The 24,041-nt window shown below is 39.3% G+C and overlaps 1 protein-coding gene across 4 annotated transcripts in view; it reads left to right on the top strand.

The window, feature by feature from the left end:
- The window catches only part of rab27b (RAB27B, member RAS oncogene family), a 60,319-nt gene extending 38,426 nt beyond the window's left edge, over window positions 1-21,893 (top strand). For all 4 annotated transcript variants that reach the window (XM_084572012.1, XM_084572014.1, XM_084572013.1 and 1 more), the window contains 5 exons: window positions 7,871-8,042; window positions 11,523-11,611; window positions 12,909-13,012; window positions 13,266-13,389; window positions 14,366-21,893. In XM_084572012.1, the coding sequence (XP_084428138.1) occupies window positions 7,890-8,042; window positions 11,523-11,611; window positions 12,909-13,012; window positions 13,266-13,389; window positions 14,366-14,552 (657 nt within the window). In that variant the 5' untranslated portion in view covers window positions 7,871-7,889 and the 3' untranslated portion in view covers window positions 14,553-21,893. The remainder of the gene's footprint in view (window positions 1-7,870; window positions 8,043-11,522; window positions 11,612-12,908; window positions 13,013-13,265; window positions 13,390-14,365) is intronic.
- The last annotated feature ends 2,148 nt before the right edge of the window (window positions 21,894-24,041 follow it).

The raw sequence follows: 24,041 nt of genomic DNA, 5'->3' as shown, positions 1-24,041 counted from the left end.
AGCCTTCAGCAAAAGAAACAAAATCTATCACGGTGAATGAAGCAAATAAAACATGGATATATGGGCAAGTACACAAGAAAAAGCAGTTACTAGGAGGAACATTTGTTTGCCAAATGGGAAAAGTTATTCCTTAATTTTGTACCCTTAAATCTTAATGAAAAGTGACCTCTCCCAAATTAAAAACTGTGGAGGATGAAGATCCTCCAAAGATGTTTGGTTCTTTTATCCCACCACACTTATTTTTCCAGCCAAGGTTTGTTAGAGAAACATCACCCTATGACCCTCAAGTGGACGCCTACGTAATGGTTCTTTGATTTTTTTCTTCAGCTAAAACATGTCATGTCAATTTGAGTGTTCAGAATACTGCAAAACAATAAAATCAACACACGGAACAAATATTTTTCACCCAAACTTCCAGACACGGCTATCCTAGCACTCTTCCATGTACAAGTCCTCAGTTGTTCCTTGCGTTACCAGGTTAAACTGAAAACACCACGGTTATTAGAGTCATGCGAGCGGCAATCAGCACAATGGACAATTGTGTCTCTCCACATTAGATTGAATTCCAGAGTTCTTGGATTTTATCAGGTTTCATGTGGCTGCATGTAATGGAATTAAGGGTCCTGCATATGAAATGTTCCGTTTATTTATATCACGAGAGGACAGGAAATGCTTCTCATTTGAAATAAGATGATTCCTAATGCCTTCAAAGACAATCTTGTTGCTTGTTAGTACTTTTTGCTGTGGAGTCTTTCTGTTTTACGCTTGCAAGAAATCAGTTGTCAAACTAACGGTGATGCTTTTGCATTTGCTGCTGCGCGGTCAATCTGCCTGCTTTGCAAAGAAACCATGAAATGTTAATAGCCATCACTTCTTGTCTGGCAGCCACGAAGCACCAGACTGTGAGCGAATAGAAATTATCTCAAGAGATAGCTGGAGATACTGTGGGTCTCTGCTGTGTTAAAGCAACCGCACACAGAATGGCAGAACATATTGATTTAGATGGAAATGTCACAGGTTTTTTGCTGCAGGACTGTAAACACAATCTGTTCAGCCACTAGTCCTTCTGTGTGGATGTTCACACAAGACATGGATAGGCCTTTTTTATTGGCTTCTTTGAAGATGTAATACACCTGCAATTTCAGCATTAAAGCCATCACTCTTTAATCAACCTCATCTGTATGGTCTAAACTAAGACCGCAAACATGGTAAACATAATAAGAGCCTTGGCTAAAAGCACTAAGTAAAGGCTCACAGGGCTAGCACAGGAAATGTTTGGCTTGGTGATGCCAGAAGTAAAGGTCAGGGATTCTAGAAAATCTTTTAAGATTCATCGTATGGAGACCAAGATCGCTGACAAGAAAGATGGACCATTCTTTTGTTTTGTAGTTTTAGTGAGATTTGACTCTCATATATATATTGCGCACACGTTTTATATAAGATACAGTTAACAGTTTAATATAATAATATGTTTTCCGTAGAAGTCACCGTGCTCATCCTGTCTCCTTAAATGTGCTTCACTGTTTTGCTAAGTGGGTCTAAACGCTGAAAGGCTTTGGACAGTCCGAGGGGGTAAACCAGGAGGACGTCTGGGCAAATTGAATAATCAAGGGTCAATCTTCATTCATGTTAGCAGTTATTGATTGCTAACTCCAGAGAAAACATTTGAAACGACAGCCAAGGCCCTCAACAGAAGCCACGAAACAGCTGGAAAACAAATTAGTCGTCTGATCTGTTTAAGATGACGTAAAGGTCTCTGACAAGTGTATACTGACCTTTTCTGAACAATAGATTGTTGGGGAACACATGTTTTAACTACAGTTTAGGAGGATACTAAAATATATACAATCTACGGATATCCAACCTTAATGCTTTTTTGTAACTGAGTGAAATTGGTCTTTATTATTGTGTATCGGTCAACATTTACCATTTGATAGCTTTCCCCTTCTCATGCTAACGTTACAAAACGTCAGGTATTCACTTTTATCTGTAGTGTACATTCAGTGTACATTCGAAATAACCCTCTTTTCAATTCTCTTTGCACTCAAATTCAGACTGTATTAGTGCTTACAAGAGTTTACAGGAAACAGTGCAATCACATTCTTGATTATTAGTGTATCACATCAACAGAAGGCCTTCTCATAAATGAAGAAAATACTAATCAAACATTTCTTAGTGATACTGCATTGCATTAAATGCTCTCAAGTGGCAAATCTTGTGATGTATTCGTTGACAGCCTCTTCATATTTGAAAAGTGTAAAATCGGTAAGATTATGTCTTTGGAGAGAAAAATACATTTCTTTGACGTCAGTGCTAAATATCAAGTATCTGGCATTATTATCAGAGATAAAGTCAATAATTAATAAAGTTTAGAGTATAAAACTGTTTATTTTAATACCTGATCATGGCTGTGCAAAACCAGAAGTACAAAAAAAAACACTGTTTTTCAGTGTTGGGATATAAAACTGTTCATTTTCATGCCTGAACATGCCTGTGCAAAGACAGAATGGCAAACAATGAAATCCCAATGTCCTGAAACAAGTACTTGCTAATTAGCGACGTTGTAGCTTGTTATTATTGGCAAAATTTGTTAAATTTGTGTGTCATATCAAACTAGAAAAGTAAATAAGCACAAATAAACAAGTTTCAACCATAAAATTTGATGAGGTTTTGTACCTTGTTCACTTTTGTCCTATGATCGATCGGTAGAATGAATCCGCAAAAATGCCCGCTATCATGTTTTTACACGACTAGTGTATTGACCCTTTGCTACTACTAGATGGCAGACAAAAGCGTCTACTTATGAGGACAACAGATCTAAATGAAGCAGAATGCAGAATAAGCCGCCACAAACCAAAAACTTAATGTCCCCATATGAGGATGCAGGGTCTCAGAAGGTTCAGCAAAGACTGCATTCAGTAGTATTAGTGAAAAGCTTCCCTCAGTTTTCTTCTGGAATGTTTATCAAAAGAAACTGGCGTTGTTAGCGTTAAAAAAACAAAGCTCCGTTGACACCTTGTATTAACATGCATCCTTAAGATCCGATCACAAGTGGACAGCTGTAAGCACAGGTGTGAACACACCCAAGATGCACTGAGGACGCACCGATATCAGATCACTCGGAACATTTGGAGGTGGTCTGGGCTGTCCACCTGTGATCGGATCACCCACTGCATGTTAATACCAGGTGTGAACAGGGCCTCAGTGGTTATGCTGAAACCTTTAACAGAGGTGTTGGTGGTAGCTTTCTCCACCTTGAGAAAGTTTTAAAAACTTTAAAAACATGCTGTTGTATAGTTCTAAAATCTATGTAAAGTCGGATGTTTTACTCAGGCCGCCTGGTCTTACAGAAGGAGAATCAATCTAATTTGGAAATCTAACTTTGGTTTGAATGAAAATGTATTAAACTGAAATTAATTATTCATTGTTTTAATTAAAGGATCAATGTTGCATTATTTATACCGATCTAATGAACCCCAAAGATACAACACTTCTTAGAGAAGATAATGAGTACACGGCTGTTTTTTCTCTCTCCCTTTTAGTATAAATCCTAAATAGCAGATCCAAATATATTTACTTAAAAATGTAACCTACGGTTGTCTTTAACTCTTAGTCCCTCTTACACTTTTTCTAGTCTGAAGTATAAAGAATGGGAGCATTTGTCTAAAAGGCCATTGCTATTTTGGTGGCTATGTTCATCTGTCTTGACTGAAATACTGAAACTACTGTTTCAATTGATATGAAATTTCTTACAGACTGTCTGTCCACACTTACTGTATCTAGTGAAATATCACTGCATCATAGAAGCACTGGAACAAATTCATGTTCTCTCCCCTGCTTAAGCGACATTCAAAAATAACACGAAAGGAGAGCCTTTATTTATTTTAAATGGCAACATGGATCACGCATCATGGATCACACATCTAGACATCTTGTATTACATTACAAAGGTTATGAGGACACCCGGTCTTTTACACAATGTAAACACTTACGCAGCAAATTCAGCTTACTCAGATGAGTAACGGAGCAGCATTTGTATGTCACTTCTGCAACTTGTTGTTGTACTCCAACACAGTCTACACTTCTTCCTTTTCTTCATGCTCTGTTCCTCACATTGAATGCACACTGTGTAATAAATAGGGGTGTTTAAAGCTGCATAGCACTGATAGGTGGAAATTGCACTCCGGCTCTGTCAGGTGGATTTATGCTTCCCTGTGCAAGTGTAGATTCTCCAGGCGGTGAAACTGATTTAAGGTCAGTGTAGGATTTAATTTGTTGGCCGTAAAAGCAACACTAGATAGGTATGTTGTACTTCATCGGGCCGTGATGTACATTCATTACATACTGAAGTACTGTGGTTGAGGGCCGGTGAGTATAACATGTATAAAAAGTGAGTTCATGAGCCTTTTTTACAACAGTTCTATGATGTCTTTAGTCCTCAAACACCATACTGGCATCTTAAACCATTTGTCATTGCCGTTCAAAGTGAATCATTGTTGTTACAAAGAACAAATACAAGTGACTGGATGTGGTTTTATGATGGTTACCATTGTAATTGAGACATAAACTAATTGTTCAAGTTAAGGAGAGATGGTTTCCACATAAAAAATACCATCATTGAACGTTGGTTGGAGATAAAGATGTTACCAGTGATCTTTTCTATCAAAGTCAGCTAGTCTTTTTCAGACATGTAGTGTGTGTCTCGGTTTCTTTCCTTCTTTTTTTTGGTGTTTGTTCTTTCTACCTTGCTTTGTGTCATCCTTTTTTGCCAATGATGGCAACGAAGTTCTGCCATGGGGGTTTGACCGTTTTGGTATGGACTCAAACATCTGGACAACTTACAGACATTAATGGCATTCTTATACAAAGCCACAACAAAGGCAGCTGGACATGTTGGAGCTTTCTTGAATCACTCACCACTCAGCATTTAGTTCAAAGCATAACTGTAACTGAATTTTTGCCGTAGAAGTAGACACGTTTGACTTGTTTGGTTGAACTTTCTTCACAAAAGGAAGTTAGTCACTTCAGACTTCCGTGTATTTATCAGATTCTAGATGGCTTCTTCTGACGTGTTGTCAGTCAGCATTATGAAGCTCTGAGGTCAGTTACTGGCATCACAGAGATGAAGATACGGAGCATGATGCTTCAGATAGTAGTTTCATTTCTCTGTGAAGACTTCTCATCCTTTACTCAGCATTACCATCATGTACATAAGCTCAGTTGCATTCCACTGCACATCTGGTAAACCGGAACTACACAACTCAAACTAAACAATTAGTTTAAGAAGCTGCTGACTGTGTGTCAGAGTGTGACTGGGGGTAGTCTGTTCTTATCACGTGGTTTTAAAGTGTAACAGAGGGGGAAGATCAAAACACAACTTCCTTGATGGGCGTTCCGATAGGGACAGTGATGATGTGTTCTCACACAAATAGAAGTAATCTCTTTGCAGAAAGAATTTCCTCTCTCTCGTCCTGTCTTTCCATGTGTTTGTTTCCCCTTCCCCCAGTTGTGTGATTGCCCATAAATATTTAATGCCTCTATGTGTGTTTTACGGTGTTGCTGTTGCTTGTCATTGTGAAAAAATTCCCTCCACGGACTGAATGTAACAAATCTGTAAACAGGTGTCTTTAGTCTAGCTGCTAAATGCTAAACTAGTAAAGCTAAATCAAAACTCGAATCCAAAAATAATAAAATGTCAATGCAATGTAAATTAGCTCTCAGTTACTTAGTTCATTTTACAACAAAATAACCAATTTATTGAAAATGTATCTGCTATTATCCTCTTTTAGTATTCTATTCTATTCTATTCTGTTTGTTGTCAGGGTGACTGTGTGTTGTGCTGTTTTCTGTGCTCAGCTGACCAAGCTGCTGTTAACTTCTATAGCCTGAGGGAATTACATTTGATCACACAACAAACATTCCCGGTTTTCCACTAATGACAGCAAATCAATGAACTAGATCCCCATTGTATCACCCCCATGCACCTACAGAGGCCTTCATCAATACCAGGACTAATGGAGGCTAAATGTGTGAGAGCAAGAGAAGAAAGGAAAAAAGTACATGTGGCATCCTAACAAAGAAAGAAAACTTGAATCAATGCGAATTATTTACTGACCAGTGTTTTCTCAGATGCGGAACATTATTCCAGACCTCGCAGTTCGTTTGCATTTTTCTTTTACAAGCAAATTATTTTGAAAACTTTTTTCTGTGCCAATGTGCCACAGGAACATAACATTTTTAATGTAGTCTTTTTCAATAAATGAGTTGATCATCCTTTCTGTCAGCTGAGACTTTTGAGCCTCAGCTGTACTTCAGTGAATACTTGTATTAGTATGCTGGTGTGCCAGTGTAAAATGCATTACAATAATGCAGAAAGCTAAAGATACAGAATGTTAATGACTACTGTGACCATTGTGCGGGAGTATGAACCTACAGTGGTAACCTAAATGTAATTAGATTTATAAAAATGAGCTCTGAAAATACTATAAATGTCAGTCTATTATCTTTACTTCAGTCTCACCGTTACAGTAAATGGTGCCACTCTTGAGTCTCACTGTACTGTCTGATGTACAAGTAGGTTATTGTGAGAAGACCAGAGCTCCTGCTAAATCCCAGCCCTCACTATAATAAAGTGCAGTGTTAAACATGCTACCTCTCAGCTGACTGAATTAAAGTCTTGTGATCCTGTCTCTAAATATACCACATTTAGCTGCGAGGCAAACCAACCCCAGACAACAGCTCACTAGATGCATGAACACTTCATACATTCCCAATATTTATAATGCCGTGTCATTGACTTGATAGCTGTTTAAAACTTGGGAACATCAATGACGTGCGCTCTTGTGAGATGCATACATTGTGTCCTTCAAATTTTAGAACTAGTTTTAAACTTCAGAAATGTGTGGTGTGTGGAGCTATGTTTTTGCTGTTTTGCAAAATACATACATTAATTCCTACAAAATAAGTGGTAGTGTGCCTAATATTGGTCCGTGAGGGACACCTTTATCAATTTATTGAGACTGAGAATACCAAAATTGAATTTTTACTTTTTTACATTACTCTTTTCAGTATGAGTTCCGTAGGGCAATCTGCTCGCTCCCAAGTGTTTAAAATGCTGTCTCAATGAACCTATGTCTGTTTAAAGCTTGTATAGGACAGGGAAAATAAATGGCACATGCTGTACTGAGATGCATATATTGTGTCCCTTTGGATTTCAGAGCAAGTTTTTAAAAAAGTGTGTGGTGGGGCTTTATGCTGTTGATACAAAATAAATACTACTACAAAATAAATAGCAGTGGGCCTAATTGCAATCATTGAGGAACACCTTTATCAAACTCCCAAGTCGGAATGGGGCTACACAACATTTTTATCTGCCTCGGTTTGATCTACAGCAAACATACAGTCAAAACTATTTCTGTTGAATATTGAATCGATATAGTGAACCTGTTAAATGAGTTGTTCATATGTTTTTCTTTTCTTGCGCTTCGTTTTCACACAGTCTCTTCTGCTTTCTAATATTCACATACACTTTTTCCCACCCACTCTCATGCTCTCAGACAAACATACACAAAACTATTTTTTTTCCCAGAAATCTATGTTCTGGTCAGGACGACCTGATGATCCCCACGACTATAATTCAGCATGTCAGTGGGTATATAAGAACACACATAAACAGGCACTCCCACTCTGACCATGTTTTCTCTCCACTGACTTGTTCGTTGAATGGTCTCTTATTTCTTCTTTTCTTCGACTCCATTATTTAAGTCATTATCTGTTTTTCAGATGCATACTGAAAACCCATGCAGGATGAAACGTATTCTTCTCTCTTTGTGCCTGTACATGACCATGTGTCTCTGTCTGTTTTCCACAGGTTTATTGTGGTTATCACTATGACTGATGGAGATTATGACTACCTTATAAAGCTCCTTGCCCTGGGGGACTCCGGTGTAGGGAAGACCACGTTCCTGTACCGATACACAGACAACAAGTTCAACCCCAAGTTTATTACCACAGTCGGAATCGACTTCAGGGAAAAGAGAGTGGTGAGTTTTTAGGAGCAAAAGCTGGTAAATGGGTGGAAAGTTGAGTCATTTGTTTTTGCCTTTGTTGTTTTGAATGAGCTCCAATATAAGTCCAGTTTCATCTCAAGTCTTCTGTCAGTTTTCTGATATCCCTTGCATGCAGAATATGGAAGCTTGGTTACCATAGTTACTGTGGCATTTTCTCTGGGCTTTACTTAATCAAAGAACAAACAGTGGGTCAGGTCAGGTCTGGATTTTCTGCTGCTTTTCTCCCACAATGGTTACTGAGCTGAGTCACAGTCAAATTAGTTTAACTACCATATGGAAATCAAAACTGTGTCACATCCATTCTGGAACAAATAACGTAGAATAAATCTGTGAGGAAACAGTGTTGATTATACACAGATTTCTGTGGCATACATAAAATAACTATAAACAAAGCAGAATCAACTTACTGCGCACTGTATGGCTGTAGTGTAAATGTGAGTTTTAAGACCTTCACCCAAAGAGTTTTTTTCTTAGATTTTTTAATAGCAAGATTTTAAAGGTCTTTTTCTCATCAAAATTTTCATTTGTGTTTTACTTTTTGTTTTACTTTCAAGGACAAAAACTAATGACATTCCCAACAACCTGAGCTGTACATTTAGTTTAATGCTAACTAGCAAATGTTCAGGCCAAATTAAAATGGTCAGTCGTCAATTTTCATTCCACTTTCTAATCATCAGCATGTTTGCTGTTAGCTAAGAGTTACTGTGTTCAAATTCAGCCTCACAGAGCTGCTGCCATGGCTGTGAACTCTTGGATGTGTTTGGTGAGCATCATAACCAAGGAAACATCCAGACTTAACAAAATATTTCATTTCTTGCCCCATTTACTAAGCTGCCTGCCAAAACTATTAGAAACCAGCTTATAAAAATGAAATGTATGATACTTTTCTAAACTGTTTACCTTTACAGTTGTAGTTAAGTAGGTAAAACTAATTGGGTTTGGTTAGGAACTGATCATAGTGCTTAATAATAATCTTTTGCCATGTGTATGTCAGATGCTTACACACAAATTGGATGTGCCACGCTAAATATGGTACGTGCAGATATTGGCAGCCGAATTCTGCTTTTGGCATTCATGGACCCCAGAACATTTGACAGTGACATGACTTGACAAGTTGACAGACAGTATTATTGAAATTTGTTATCTAAAAACTAGATTTTATAGTTTCTTTAAGCTGCTTAGGTAAGCTACCTTCCATGTTAAGTTACATACAGTATGTGTATGACATGGGCGGCACAGTGGCGAGGTGGTTAGCAATGATGCCTCACAGCGAGAAGGTCCCCGGATCCAAATCCGTGGGCCGACTGGGCCTTTCTGTGTGGAGTCTGCATGTTCTCCCTGTGTCTGCGTGGGTTCTCTCCGGTTACTCCGGCTTCCTCCCACCATCCAAAGACATGCTGGTTAGGTTCACTGGTGATTCTAAATTGGCCGTAGGTGTGCGTGTGAATGGTTGTCTGTCTCTCTATGTTGGCCCTGCAATTGACTGGCGACCTGTCCAGGGTGTACCCTGCCTCTCGCCCGATGACAGCTGGGATAGGCTCCAGCAGACCCCCGCGACCCTTAACAGGAATAAGCGGGTACAGAAGATGAATGAATGAATGAATGAATGAATGTGTATGACGTTTTAAACTTCTACAGACCACCCTAGAGTTGTCGTTAGAATCTTATCAAAATAAATACATGCAGGCATCTAAAATCTTACCTGAATCAAAGGGTGGGCAAGCTTTGGTTCCATAGGAAGTCTAAAATCCAGTCATTGCCGCTTTAATCCCACCGCTACGGATGACTCATAGCATTGATTACTGTTCCTCACCTCCTCTGAGTGTGTGTGCTAAGGTCACACCAGCTTTTCAAACCGTTCTAGCCTGATTCAGACAGGAGCCGACACATGTGTGATCACAGCTGTAGTTCACTGCTGTCAGTGGCTCCTCCTCAGGGGTCCATGTGGGGAGTCGAATGTGAGACAGTATATATATATATATGCACACGGTTTAAGTTTTTGCTGCAAAGCATCATCACCCTTTATGGTACTGCCCACTCTGCTACCTTAACTCTATATCTGGTTTGACTCATTATCGTGGCGAAAACAGTAATAACTACTGATACCATGATAACTTTCCAGATCTCATGTCTCATTAGAACTTTAATCACGTTCCCACCAATGCACCTGCCTTTGACTAATGTGCAGTTGTGGCATTTGTGCTGTATTCCAGGAATCCTAAGCCCCAGTAATAAACTCCATCATAGGTTTCATTATACACTGATGAACCACACGATGAACCAAGACTCATAAAGTGAATAGTGATGATTGTCTCATAACAATGCTGCACGCTTGGGATATATTAAAAAGTAAATGAACAGCCTTATCCTCATACTGAATGCAGATCCAGTCAGAATTAAAAAAGAAAAGCCTTGTAGATGGGTTGGTCCTGGTCAACAGTTGTGAGAACCTATTACAGTGGTCCTAGGAGGGAAAAGCTAGCTGTAAGGAGGTACGCAAAGGATTAACAGCATATTTGCCAGGCTGATTATAATGTTCTGGTTCAGGGCAGAGGACTCTCTGTCTCAATTTGCTTCCTGAACCGAAGGTCAGTTAACACCTGCAAAATTGAATGGAAACACACTGCTGTGAGTGTGACCCACGTATACTCTGCATCAAGAGAGTTTCAGACAAAGTGACAGAGTGTCTCATCTGGGAGAGTCACAGATGCAAGTGATGCCCGAGGCTTCCTGATGAGACCCAACCAGCTGCAGCACCTGAGAGTTCATCATTGTGCAGTCAGGACCGCTGTCCAGAGTGTTAGTCATACCTGCTGAGATATTCACCACCCTGAAGCAGTGGAGAGGGGAAAACATGGAGGAACAGCTTAAATTGACATATTTCTCTTCAAATACCAAGTGAAAATGTGCTTAGTGAAAATTGATTAATTCAAAAATACAGCAGGACGGATTTGTGTGGAAAATTATCACAACCAGATAACATACCAAAAATAAATAAATCAAATACATCCCATTTGTTGCCCAGCCCTACTTTTGGATAGTTGATTAGTCAGTGTATTCAGATAGCTTAGGTGTGAATGTTGACTGAGTTTCAGCAGCTTTTATGTTGAACAATGATTGTTATTTAAATGAAGACTCAATATGGTAATGCCATTTTAATTTATAAAAATTATAAAAGTCTTCTAAGGTCTAAGATTAATTAGGTTCTAAGGTTCTAAGGTTAACGCTGTCTTCATCACTGTGGTTGAAGTTGCCAAGTTACCAAGCCAAAATCAACAGTCTAATAAAACAACCCTGAGATTGAGCCTGTGACGATTAGGGGTGTAGAATTCTATTGTGTTACACCGTTCATATGAGCTGAGATCAATTTAAAAATGCCCCTCATTGTGATGTAACCATTTGACCTTTCATCAAGTCATTACAAATAAACTTGTATTGTTGCTTTGTCCCCAGCTCTACACAGCATCTAACCCCAATGGGACAACCGCAGGAAAAACCTTCAAGGTTCACCTTCAGCTCTGGGACACAGCTGGACAGGAGAGGTGGGCTGCTTTTCCCTATTAGAACTGGGAGTTTTGTCCACCGTGAGAGACAAAGCAGCAGTTTTGTCTGATGAGACGATTCCGGGCTATGGGCGGCGCCACCTTACAAGTTTGTCCAGTTGTTTGTCTAGAGTTTAGCCAGAATTTTTTGTCTTACTCTTACGGTCCTACAGGGCCGCTTCATGACAACTGTCAATCAACACAATGTCACATCCTGTTTTTATAGCATCAAATATACAAAAGTTTGAAAAGCAGAAAAAATGGACTTGAACATACATCAGTGTTATATTAACTACCTAAAATCTCAGAAACCATTCTTTCTATTTGACGTGTGCTTTAGTGTTTTAGTTTGGCCCAAGTCCCAGGAGGTGGTGTGGGTAATGAGCTTTACTGCAGCCAGCCACCAGGGGAGCTGTGGCTTCACTTTTGAGGAGATGTCATCGTCCACTTTTTTTACAGTCTGAGTTCGGTTGGAATTCCATGAATGCATATTAAGACATAAAGAAATTATCTTTATGTCTGTTGAGCCTGTTGATTTATTTCTTAATAGAAAGACCTAACTACATCTCATTTTTCATTCTCATTTCAGTATTAAATCAGCATTTTGCTTAGCTTTCATTCTCACATTTTCAAAATGTCTAAGAAATGGTAAAGACTGTAAGACAGTATAGCCCATTGCTAAAATACATCTTGTCTAAGTATACTGAACGGCTGGAGGGGGAAACAACTGATCTGTATTTATGACTGCATGTGTCAATCATGAACGTGTTTGCGTGTTTGCGTGTGTGCGGTCTTTAATTGGACTGACCGCGATCTGTTGTTTCTGTTTATAAAGGCCTTGAGTCACTGCTGGATGAGTCAGTGTTAGTTACATAATTTTAATTGCATTTACTCAGCTCGGTGTCACAAAACAGTCTCCTGCATTTATAAACCGATCTCCGTGAGCATTTAATCAAGCAGCTAAAGTCATTATCAGCTGGTTCTTTATCTTGATTGTTTGCATATTATAGGCATCGTTTGTAAGTACAGTTCAAAACATTCCTATATATGGCTATGTATATATGACACTGTTCATATCAGATATCTGGGTCATTCGCTTCTTAGCTGGCTTATTAACTCGTTTCAAACTTGTTTCTTTTTTAGATATAACATGACCTGGATGAATTAGAACTTTCACAGTCATACTCATGCTTGTATTAGCTTGTCATATGAATAATGCAGGTAGCTCAAGTTATTTGGAAATTTTGTTTGCTTTTGTGCAATATTGAACATAATACCAGTATTTTTGGTGTTGCAGGTTCCGCAGCCTGACAACAGCCTTCTTCAGGGACGCAATGGGGTTTCTGCTGATGTTCGATCTCACCAGCCAGCAGAGCTTCCTCAACGTCAGAAACTGGATGAGTATGTTTACTGCTTGTTTCAGCTCAGGATCTTCTGCTACAAGTACCGCTGTCAAAACATTAAGTGCTCCAAAACACATTGAAGTTTTATCGTCATAGGTGCACATGAATTAAAGGACATTGATGAAGGTTGTTCGGAAGACATATGAAATCAAATGACAGTAAATAAAAGTCATTGCTCATGTTCCTCGGGTGCATACAGTTTTTCAGTATTACCAATTTTTTTGTTGTTGTTTATTTGTATTAATTTCCAGGCCAGCTACAGGCCAACGCCTACTGTGAGAACCCAGATATTGTTTTGGTAGGGAACAAGGCGGACCTGGCCGACCAGCGGGAGGTTCAGGAGAAACAGGCCAAGGAGCTGGCTGACAAATATGGGCAAGTTTGTTTTTCATGTACAATATTTAGTCCAGGAGTTTTATTCAACCTATGAGTCGGTTAATAAAAATATTGGAGGCATGGACCTCAGTGTTTCACTAAGAACTCCATTGCCGTACATCTGCTGTTGACCTGTGGTGCTGAAAATTAAATATCAATTCGATTAATCAGTCGTAAAAGTCGACGAATTGTCTAAAATGAAATTATAACTGGAATCTTAAATGTTGTCCTCATATTCAATTACGATAGAATGGAATGGAGAAAGGTTTTATGAAGAAGTAAAGTTTTTTTGTATTTTTACTTCTTGAATTGTATCAGTGGATATGTTATTTATCTTGTCATTAATGTGTTTTAGGACTACATGTCTGTAGGATCTTACATATATGCTAGACTTCGGCTTCTGAAAACACAATAACAAGTTACGGAATGTGCTGCATTTGGAACCGAAGAAACATTGAATTAAGTGTTTTGCAGATTTGATTTATTTGCAAACAGTCCCCACAGAGCCCTCCACAGAATACTCTGTCAGAAATACTATAAGAATACAGTTAAACATGACCTCTGTATGTTGCATATGATAAGATACGAAGACTTTTGCAGCAGATCAAGCCTGTTGTGGGTTAATGATTTGTTCCTCCTCTGTGGTACTCACCACCGCTGACTAGGAGAACCCCACAAGCCAGAGAGGCTCTAACCCAGTCGTCTGGGTGTATTTCTACTGCAGCCACCGCACTGACTATGAAAAATGACTGTTCACTTACCTTCTAATAAACCACAGACGTCCATATGTGCTTATGTTGGAAGATAATGAACTTTATTCGCTGGTCATTCTTTGGCTCATCTGTATACTGTATATATATGAAACTAAATACAAAGAAATGTTAAAACTGATGGAAGCATTTGGATAAGATGAGATAAAACCTTCTTCTCACACAAACCTTTTAAAAATACACAATTTGCTTCTCGTTCCCGACAGGATCCCCTACTTTGAGACCAGCGCAGCGACAGGAGCAGAGGTGGACAAGGCGGTGATAACACTGTTGGACCTGGTCATGAAGAGGATGGAGCAGTGTGTCGACAAACCGCCCGCCGAGCCGGCTAATGGGAACGGGGCTACGAAGCTCGCCGAAGCAGAGCCCACCCAGAGGAAATGCCTGTGCTAGATCGAGAAGTGGTTCAGGACGACAACCAGTCAGCGCTCCTCTGTCTTCTGTCCTTTTCTCATTCACAATCCCTCTTTCTTTTACTCTGTACTACATTTTTCAGAGCATGTCTTTTCATCTTCTTCACTCTCTAACCTTGAGCCATCTTCTAGTCTTCTTTTCCTCTCTTTGTTCTTCCTTAGTCCCTAAACCGTTAGTCACTCAATGAAACAACCCTATCCCCCTCTGATGGACATTCAGGGTAATACAGCCTTGGCCTGTCTGCCTTTTAGGAGGGAATTAAAGCAGGAGGGGAGCGTTTCATCACTGTCTGACACATAATGTGCCTCGTTGGATACATGCGGCCTGGGAATTAAGCTCTGCATGCTCCCAATTTCTCTGCTCGCAAGTGCTTTAAATGGACCTAGACCCTCAGACACAGACGTTTCAAACTTTAATTTGGACTCTTTAACTAGTGATCAGTTCATTACTCCGCATCAAGGAGAAAGATTTAACGTTGCATTGAATTTGGGCCACAAGGAGCTTAATATCAGGCTGCTTGTCTGTGGGGAGTTGAGAATCCAGTGTGTTTTTACTTTGATGTTTTCCCTCTTTCACACCATGTTCTATGCTGTACCCGTATTAGACACACATGGTGATCTTCCAGAGTCCAGAACAGTTTTGTCCCGTACACTATTAATGCGCCAAGTTGTGTTTTGTGTAACTGGTGTCATGTCAAACATACTGTAGAACCCGTCCGACTGTGTCTACTTATCCAAAACACAACCAGAAATCAGGGCAATTGGACTTGTAGAGGTCCTTGAAGACATTTCACCACACATCCAAATCCCCACCAATCATTTAGAACTTAAGAAGCTAGTTGCATTAGTGGAGAAAAGTCTTCTAGAAACCCTACAAGTCCAGTTGCCCTTATTTAAGATTGATATTTTGGTTATACCATGACCTGGATGACGGAGAACCTTCACAGGCTAATGTCTGCTTGTTAGCTTCTCTAGCTAAGGTTAGCATATGTAATATTTAGCACATGTAAGAACAGCTTGTTCCACAATGAGCAGTGCAGCATAATATTAGGGCTTTATTAAAATTTCTGTTTTGGTAATAAATAAAAACGCACCCAAAAAAACACAAAAAAAAAACAGGAGGAGAATATCATCTGTGAAGTGTGTTATTTTCATCAAACCGGTCAGGGCAGATTATTCTGCGTCTAGCCTCTTGCTACTTTTCAAGAACACTTTCTAAACTGAGTATACACTACTGTCTGACTTCATGTGCCAAAAGTTTTCCCTAAAGGAGTGTGCGTCAAAATTTCTGTCTCATACATGATACCAACTTGACAGCATGCGATAAGTTAAGCTAACATAACAGTTACACATTTTTGCTGCGCATTAATAGAGAGCTGCCATGTGATTTTGTTTTTCATATGGTTCGGGTTTGGTATTTTGGATACTTTTACATATCATATATAAATTGTTGTTGTTTTGTAAGTATTATATGGTTTCCCAGCTTTACATTAGACACAACACTGGTTCAGTTAGCTAACAGCCAACTCACATTACACCTGGATGGTAATGCCAGACTAGATTGATGCAACCTAGCCTGGACGCCAGACCTACTTGTTGGAGCATAATCAGTTCCCAGACCAACTGGACGCCTGACCAACTTCCCCGCATGTACATTTTTTGTGGCGGAAAATTGGTTTGGAACTGCTCCGTTGGGAACTGATTATGCTCCGACAAAGATTTTGGTGGGTTTTTTACAGTGAAGGACAGAAGAGTAACTGGTTGGTGGACTATCCAATTGAGCGCAGAGGTATTTTTTTTCTCTCTGTATCAATTGAAACATAATGAACTCACATTCTGATAAGAGTCCGACTACATTAAACTGTCCATGACCGGAATGGGTACAGCATGGCACATGTGCACTGAAGAGAAAAAAGCCCAACATAATATATCATTAATAGTGTGTTTACCAGGATAGATGTATTGTTCCAAACTGCCTTGGCTTCTGAAGCATTATTCCACTGTGGCGTGATGGACGTTGATGTCTGTGAAAGTCATGTCAGCTATAAATACTACATGTACTGGAGAATTTGCTACCATTTTAATGAAAAACAAATTAAATTGTAATCCAATCCCTTAAAAAGAATAATACGTTGGAAAAAAAAGTAAATGAAATAATGAGTCGTTTGAGTAATGCCTTAGAACTGTTACATATCATGAAAATAATGAAATGCCAAATGTCAGTCAGCTGACATCAGATCTTCACGGCAGCTGACTTTAGATTTTGACCTCTCCTCTCATTTCTCCATATAATCAGACAAAGTGAATCATGGTTTTAAGCCCCATACTGTACATGTTGTTAGAATACACAGGAAACGATTATTTATATTAAAATAAAACATGAATTGTTATTTCTTTTGTCATGTTCCTTTCTATTATTTAAATACTACTTTCCCATTTCTTTTTATTTCTTTTTAAATGATATATATTGCATTTATATTTTTTATTCTTTAGCAATCGTATGTTCAGCAGTCCAATGAACCCAAAAATAGAAAACATGAAGAAAATATACTGTTGTGAAGTCTTGAAGAAATACAATAGAAGACTATTTTCTGATGCTTTGGACTGGGGTGTTTGGCTCATCGCTTAAATATCCTGCATGGGTCAACTTCTTGTTGTGTTTCGTTGCTTAACACATGGTTGCTTCAGAAGGTATTCAAACCCCTTCTCTTTTTACGTACTTTCTTGCATTGAGGATTTTATTTCAAATTGATGAAAATGGTCACTGTTTCCCCCATAAATCAGCTCTCAGTAACCCATAAGGACAAAGTGAAAAATCAAAAACTAAAGTTTCTCACTCACCAAAGTTAAAGATGCTTAGTTCAGTAGGAATTTCTTTTGACAGAAGGTACATCTCCATGTATACTGGATGGGTTTAAGCTCCGTAAGTAGACCATCCCGAAGCCACTCCTGTGTTGTCTTGGCTTTTTTGGTGAACTGCAGCTAAGTCTGATGTGACTGCACTGTTGAGCAGGTCTTCATCTCTGTGTGACTGGTTATACAATCATCATTTCCTCAGTCCTGACCGGTCCCCTTGTCCCTGCTTCTGGCACACGCCTCCATAGCAAGATGCTGCCACCACCGTGCCTCACCATAGGGGTTATTGTATTGCCATCCTTACAAAGACCCTTCTTGCTCTGCCGTTTGGAGGAAGGGTTACTGTGGCCACTCTTCTCTTGGAAACTCAGAGCTTTAGAGATGGTTTATCACAGGAGTCTACAGACGCTTCTTTGGACTTCATTTCCTGGTTTCTGTCTGACATACATTTTAAATTGTATGAGCTTACATCCACAATTGTGTGCCTTTATAAACTATGTCCAGTTCATTCAGTTTAAAACAGATTGACTCCAATTGGTTTCTAGAAACATTTTAAAGCCTAAAATAAGATGCAGCTACAGCAAAGGGACTAAATAGTTTTTGAGATTAAGTTTCACTCTGTCAGTATGAATTATCGAGTGTTCAGCTGTGGCCAAAAGTTTTGAGAATGACACAGGTATCGTTTTTCATAAAGTTTGCTGCTTCAGTGTTTTTATATCTTTTTGTCATGTTACTATGGTATAATGAAGTATAATTACAAGCATTTCATAAGTGTCAAAGGCTTGTATTGACATTACATTAAGTTTATGCAAAGAGTCAATATTTGCAGTGTTGGCCCTTCTTTTTCAAGACCAAAGCAAGTCCTCCTGGCATGCTGTCAATCAACTTCTGGGCCACATTCTGACGGATGGCAGGCCATGCTTGTATAATCGGTGGTTGGTGTTTTGTGGGCTTTTGTTTGTCCACCTGCCTCTCTAACCCTAACCCACCACAAGTTCTCAATAGGGTTAATGGCTGGGGTGTTCCCTGGGCATGGACTCACAATTGCGATGTTGTGTTCCCTGAGCCACCTAGTTATCACTTCTGGCAAGGTGCTCCATCATGCTGGAAAAAGAATTGTTCATCATCAAACTGTTCTTGGATGGTTGGGAGGAGTTGCTCTTAGAGGATGTTTAGGTCCCATTCTTTTTTCATGGCTGTGTTCTCAGGCAAAATGTGAGTGAGCCCACTCCCTTGGCTGAGAAGCAACCCCACACATGAATGGTCTCAGGATGCTTTACTGTTGGCATGACACAGGACTGATGGTAGCGCTCACCTTTCATTCTCCGGACAAGCTTTTTTCCGGATGTCCTAAACAATCAGAAAGGGGATTCATCAGAGAAAATGACTTCACCCCAGTCCTCAGCAGTCCAATCCCTGTACCGTTTGCAGAATATCAGTCTGTCCCTGATGTTTTTCCTGGAGAGAAGTGGCTTCTTTGCTGCCCTTCTTGACACCAGGCCGTCTCACTGTGCGTGCAGATGCACTCACACCTGGCTGCTGCCATTCTTGAGCAAGCTCTGCACTGGTGGTTCCCCGATCCCACAGCTGAATCAACTTTAGGAGGCGGTGTCCTGGTGCTTGCTGGACTTTCTTGGGCGCCCTGAGGCCTTCTTCACAGCAACTCAACCTTGAATTTCTTGATGATCTGATAAATGGTTGATTTAGATGCAATCTTACTACCAGCAATATCCTTGCCTGTGAAGCCCTTTTTGTCAGAACAGAGGAACAACGATTTCAAGCACCACTCTCCTTCCAGTCTGTCATTCTAACTCGATCAGCATGACAGAGTGATCTCCAGCCTTGTCCTCGTCAGCACTCTCACCTATGTTAACCAGAAAATCACTGATGTCACCTGGTCCTTTTGTGGCAGGGCTGAAATGCAGTGGAAATGTTTTTTTTGGGGGGGATTAAGTTTGCTTTCATGGCAAATAGGGCCAATTAATTGCAATGCATCTGCTCACTCTTCATAACATTCTGGAATATGCAAATTGCCATCATAAAAAATCAGGCAGCAGACTTTGTGAAAATTATTTGTGTCATTCTCAAAACTTTTGGCCATGGCTGTAGATGGACAGAATCACACTAAAAGTAAAGAAACAATTCTACAATATAGTAAATAGGGAGTATGAATACTTTCTGATGCCACTGTCGCTGTTTTTCTTACTTCCATGTGTACCACACCATTGACTAGATGCTGTGCAGAAAACCCAGTCAAATTATGGCATCCTTAAACTTGAGTGAGCGCAGTAAGAGGATCTGTCTCTTGTACAGTGACACTATCACACGATGCCCATTATCAAAATGTCAAGTATCAGCTTTGAGTCCAAGATTATTTTGTTTAAGTGCAACTTAAGAGTTTTTGTTAAATAAATCAATCTACCTGACTACATGATAAATTGTAAGCACGTTGAGTTGAGATGATTGGCATTCCTTTCTAGTATAACCACGTGCCGGCATAGTATTAGAGGTTGGTCTTCAAAGTATACCCAAACTGTGGCCAGTGGTTGTTAAGAATATTATGTTTGGCAGTTAACAGCAAACACTGCTTTGACGCTGTGTCTTTACCTCCCTGTCAACCATATTTACTATGCGCCAGCGTGCCAAATACAAAATGGAAACACCACAAACAAGCATTTGTTTCTGACAGACCAAAAGCTCATCCTGCTGTTCACTCAGACTTCACAGATAAAAAAAAAAGTTGTGCTTTTTTTCCCATCCTCTTTAGGTTTGAAGGCCGAGCAGATTCATTTGCCAACAGCTGATCTCAGTGCCATATCAAACACTTGCCACTGTTCAGTTTTAATTGGTCAGAACATTAATTTGCTGATTACATAAGAAGCTGGCTCGCATAATTAATTAGCAGCAACATTTCCTGAATATCATCTATCTCTGTGGGTCGCTTTGTGCTGCTTCCAGCTGATCATCTTCTTATTCCCTCTGTAGTTTTGATCTTTCACTTTTGTTTGTAATGTAAAAAACGGTATTTCTAGACAAAGAAACAGCTTTGTGGAATCCTCTTTATCTGGGATTTTATTTTGTTTTCTTTGATTTGTCTTTCATTCCTGAAACAAGTGAAAGTGTTTGGCCGCTAGAGGGCAGGATAAGGCGAAAACACAACTGACTTTATGAAGCTGTTACACATCCTGACACAGTCTTCACCAACAGAATTAAGTTTTCTTACTTCCTTTCTTACTGGCACTGTGGAGCTGAATTTGTTTATAGTAAAATGACACTGGTTGGTTGTAAGATTATCCAATTGGGTGCAGAGGTCTTTTTTTTTCTTTCTCTGTGTTGGTTGAAACACACACCACAAAGAAATCCAAATGGAATGATACCAGACTCAGACTCTGGCTTCAGTAGGCTTGTATGTTCCACCTTCTTCACCAGCTAATCACAAGCTTTGTGTGCCTGCCCAAAACAGTTTGCTGAGTGTGCCATAAAACCAAAACACGAGCTGGAAGAGGCTAAAAAGCTTTGCATCATCCTGCAAAATTCTCTGTGGGGTCACTATGAGGGTCAGTTTTTACAAACCAAACATGGCATCCAGTGTTACTAAAAAACAAAAAAGAAAGGATTGCTGCAGCTCAAATTGTCTTGACATTTAACCAAACTGTTGATTTTCATTCAATTTCTTGTGTTATTTTTGTTTTGTTTTTTTAAGACGTCCATGTTTTGATGATTTGGTTAATTTTGGTGAAATTGTTAACTTATGGGAACCTGATTGAGATGACTTGTGACAAATTTGGGATCAAATATAGCAAAATGTCTTTGTACTGAATTAATACTCAAGTATTTGGGTTTCACATCGGCCCCTGGTTGGACAAGTATTTTCCTCAAACAAATGCCTTTTAGTAGTGACAATCTACCGAAACAAATTGCTGACTTGTAATGGAGCCTTTCTCCTTACATTGCTCAATATATATTCCTTAAAATCTCTTGAACACGTGTACTCCGATGCTTTTAGTTGAAGTTAATACTTTTGTTGTCTTGAAACATCTCCTTCATAAAGTCTTAAATGTAGTTTTCGAGTTCTCTTTGAAAGTTTACACTGTCTGCAGAGTCATGTTGTGCCTGTTATTATAACTCTTTTGCCGATCCTCTGAAATAGTTTGTGAGCTACTTAATATTTTAATGCATTATTGATTATAGATTACAAAGCAGAGGCAAACGAGAACAGAAGTCCTGGTGTTGTTGTTGTGCCCGATATATCAATCTAAGTACCTCTAAGAGCTTTATTTTTGGAGATCCTCTGTGTGTGAATTCTTTCTGATGCCTGCGGTTTGTACTCGTTTGTTTTCTGTGTGTATTGATGCCTGTGTGTGTTTGTTGCACCGTCAGCATGCTTGACACCATGGGAATGGAATGACCTGTGATGCATTCAGTGTTTCTGATGCCAGAGCTGCAAATAAATCTCTGTTGGTTACATCCTTTGTTGTGTTATTTTTTCCCCTACAAATGTCAGCTTTGACGTGAGACAGGTGGAGACACTTTCAGTTTAAAAGAGTATTAATAGTAGTAGATAGATAAATAGAGATAGATAGACAACTTTATTGTAGCGGTAGTGGTAGTGATGGTAGTAGTAGTAGTAGTAGTAGTAGTAGTAGTAGTAGTAGTAGTAGTAGTAGTTTGTACCTGTGTGGAGGACACCACTTGGTTGTGCAAGATTGGGCTCCTTTGCGCACTGGACACGCAGAATTCACAAAATGATAAAACTATATTGATAACATTTCTGAAGGCAGTATTTAAAACATTGTGTTTTATTAAAATTGAGGATTATACTGTATTTTTAATGAAATGTGAAGCCCTTGGCCTGAGTAAAACTCCAAAAATAGACATAAAATGAAAGCAGTACTGCTCCGTCTTTTAATGGCCACTAGCTGGTTGGTTTCTATGACACATGATCCTAAGTCAAAGTGAAATATAAATACAATCAGTTTCATTTCTAAGCATGAACTCTCCTGGTCTTTCGTCTTTAAATCCATAGCTGACAACGTGCCCACCTGTTTACTTTGACTGTGGAGTTCCTCAAGGCTCAATCCTTAGACCCCCTTTTTTCCCTCTTGATAATGCTGATTTCTGTAAATTCCGTGCGCATCATGTCAACTTTGATACATCCAGGTACAATTAAAACAGTACCTGGATATGTTACAGAATATTCAAATAGATTGAATTGCAATTTTATTGTCAGGTATTGTGACAGCTATTTTCTCTATTAATTGTTTTAACAATAAAATGTCGGTTTCACATTATTCTTAGCATCTTGTCACAACTTGGCTCAAAAGAAGGACAAAAGTTAGATGACCATGTGTGACTATTTATATTTAAAGTATTTGTTTTTTAAACAAACATAATGTAAAGGAAACACAGCAGTAAACATTCTATACAGTAATAGCACAGAACTGTATGACTAGTAGTAGATAGGAAATTAGAGGGCAAGAGCTCTGTGCCAGAGAAAAGAAAGTGGAGGATGTGAGAGAGGAGAGAGAAGAAAGAAGGAGGACATGTGTTTGGTGCATCGTCCCCCAGCAGCCTAGGCCTATAGCAGCATAACTAAGGGATGGTTTAGTCCAGGCCTAACTATAAGCTTGATCAAAAAGGAAAGTCTTAAGCCTGACCTTAAAAATAGAGAGAGTGTCTGCCTCCCGAACCCAAACTGGGAGCTGGTTCCAGAGGAGAGGAGCCTGATAGCTGAAAGCTCTACCTCCCATTCTACTTTTTGAAATTCTAGGAACCACAAGTAGGCCTGCACTTTCGGACCGAAGTGATCTGTTGGGATGATATGGTACAATAAGGTCTTTAAGATACGATGGAGCTAGGCCTTTAAGGGCCTTGTATGTAAGGAAGAGGATTTTAAATTCTATTCTAGACTTTAAAGGGAGCCAGACAGTAATGAATTACAGTAATCCAGCCTGGACGACACAAATGCATGAACTAGTTTTTCAGCATTACTCTGAGACAGGATGTTCCTAATTTTGACGATATTACGCAGGTGAAAGAAGGCAGTCCTGGTCACTTGCTTTATGTGACATTTAAAGGACATATCCTCGTCAAATATAACACCATGGTTTTTCACAGTAGTATTGGAGGCCAAGGTAATGCCATCCAAAGAAACCACGTGATTAGATAATGACTCTCTGAGATGCTTAGGACCGAATACAATAATTTCTGTTTTGTCTGAGTTTAAGAGTAGGAAATTACAGGTCATCCAAGCCTTTATGTCTTTAAGGCATGCTTGGAGTTTAACCAGCTGATTAGTTTCATCTGGTTTCATGGATAAATATAGCTGGGTGTCGTCTGCATAGCAATGAAAGTTTATGCCATGTTTTCTAATAATCTTGCCTAATGGCAACATGTATAACGTGAAGAGTATTGGTCCTAGCACAGAACCCTGAGGAACTCCGTAACTTACTTTTTTATAAGTAGAGGAATCATTGTTGACATGAACAAACTGGAATCTGTCAGACATATAGGATTCAAACCAGTCTAATGCAGTTCCTTTAATCTTGATTCCACTTTCAAGTCTCTGTAGTAAAATATTATGATCAATAGTGTCAAATGCAGCACTAAGATC

Source organism: Chelon labrosus, assembly GCF_963514085.1.
Source record: "Chelon labrosus genome assembly, chromosome: 22".
NCBI classification, from domain to species: Eukaryota; Metazoa; Chordata; class Actinopteri; order Mugiliformes; family Mugilidae; genus Chelon; species Chelon labrosus.
This window is presented reverse-complemented; position numbering and strand designations above follow the sequence as displayed.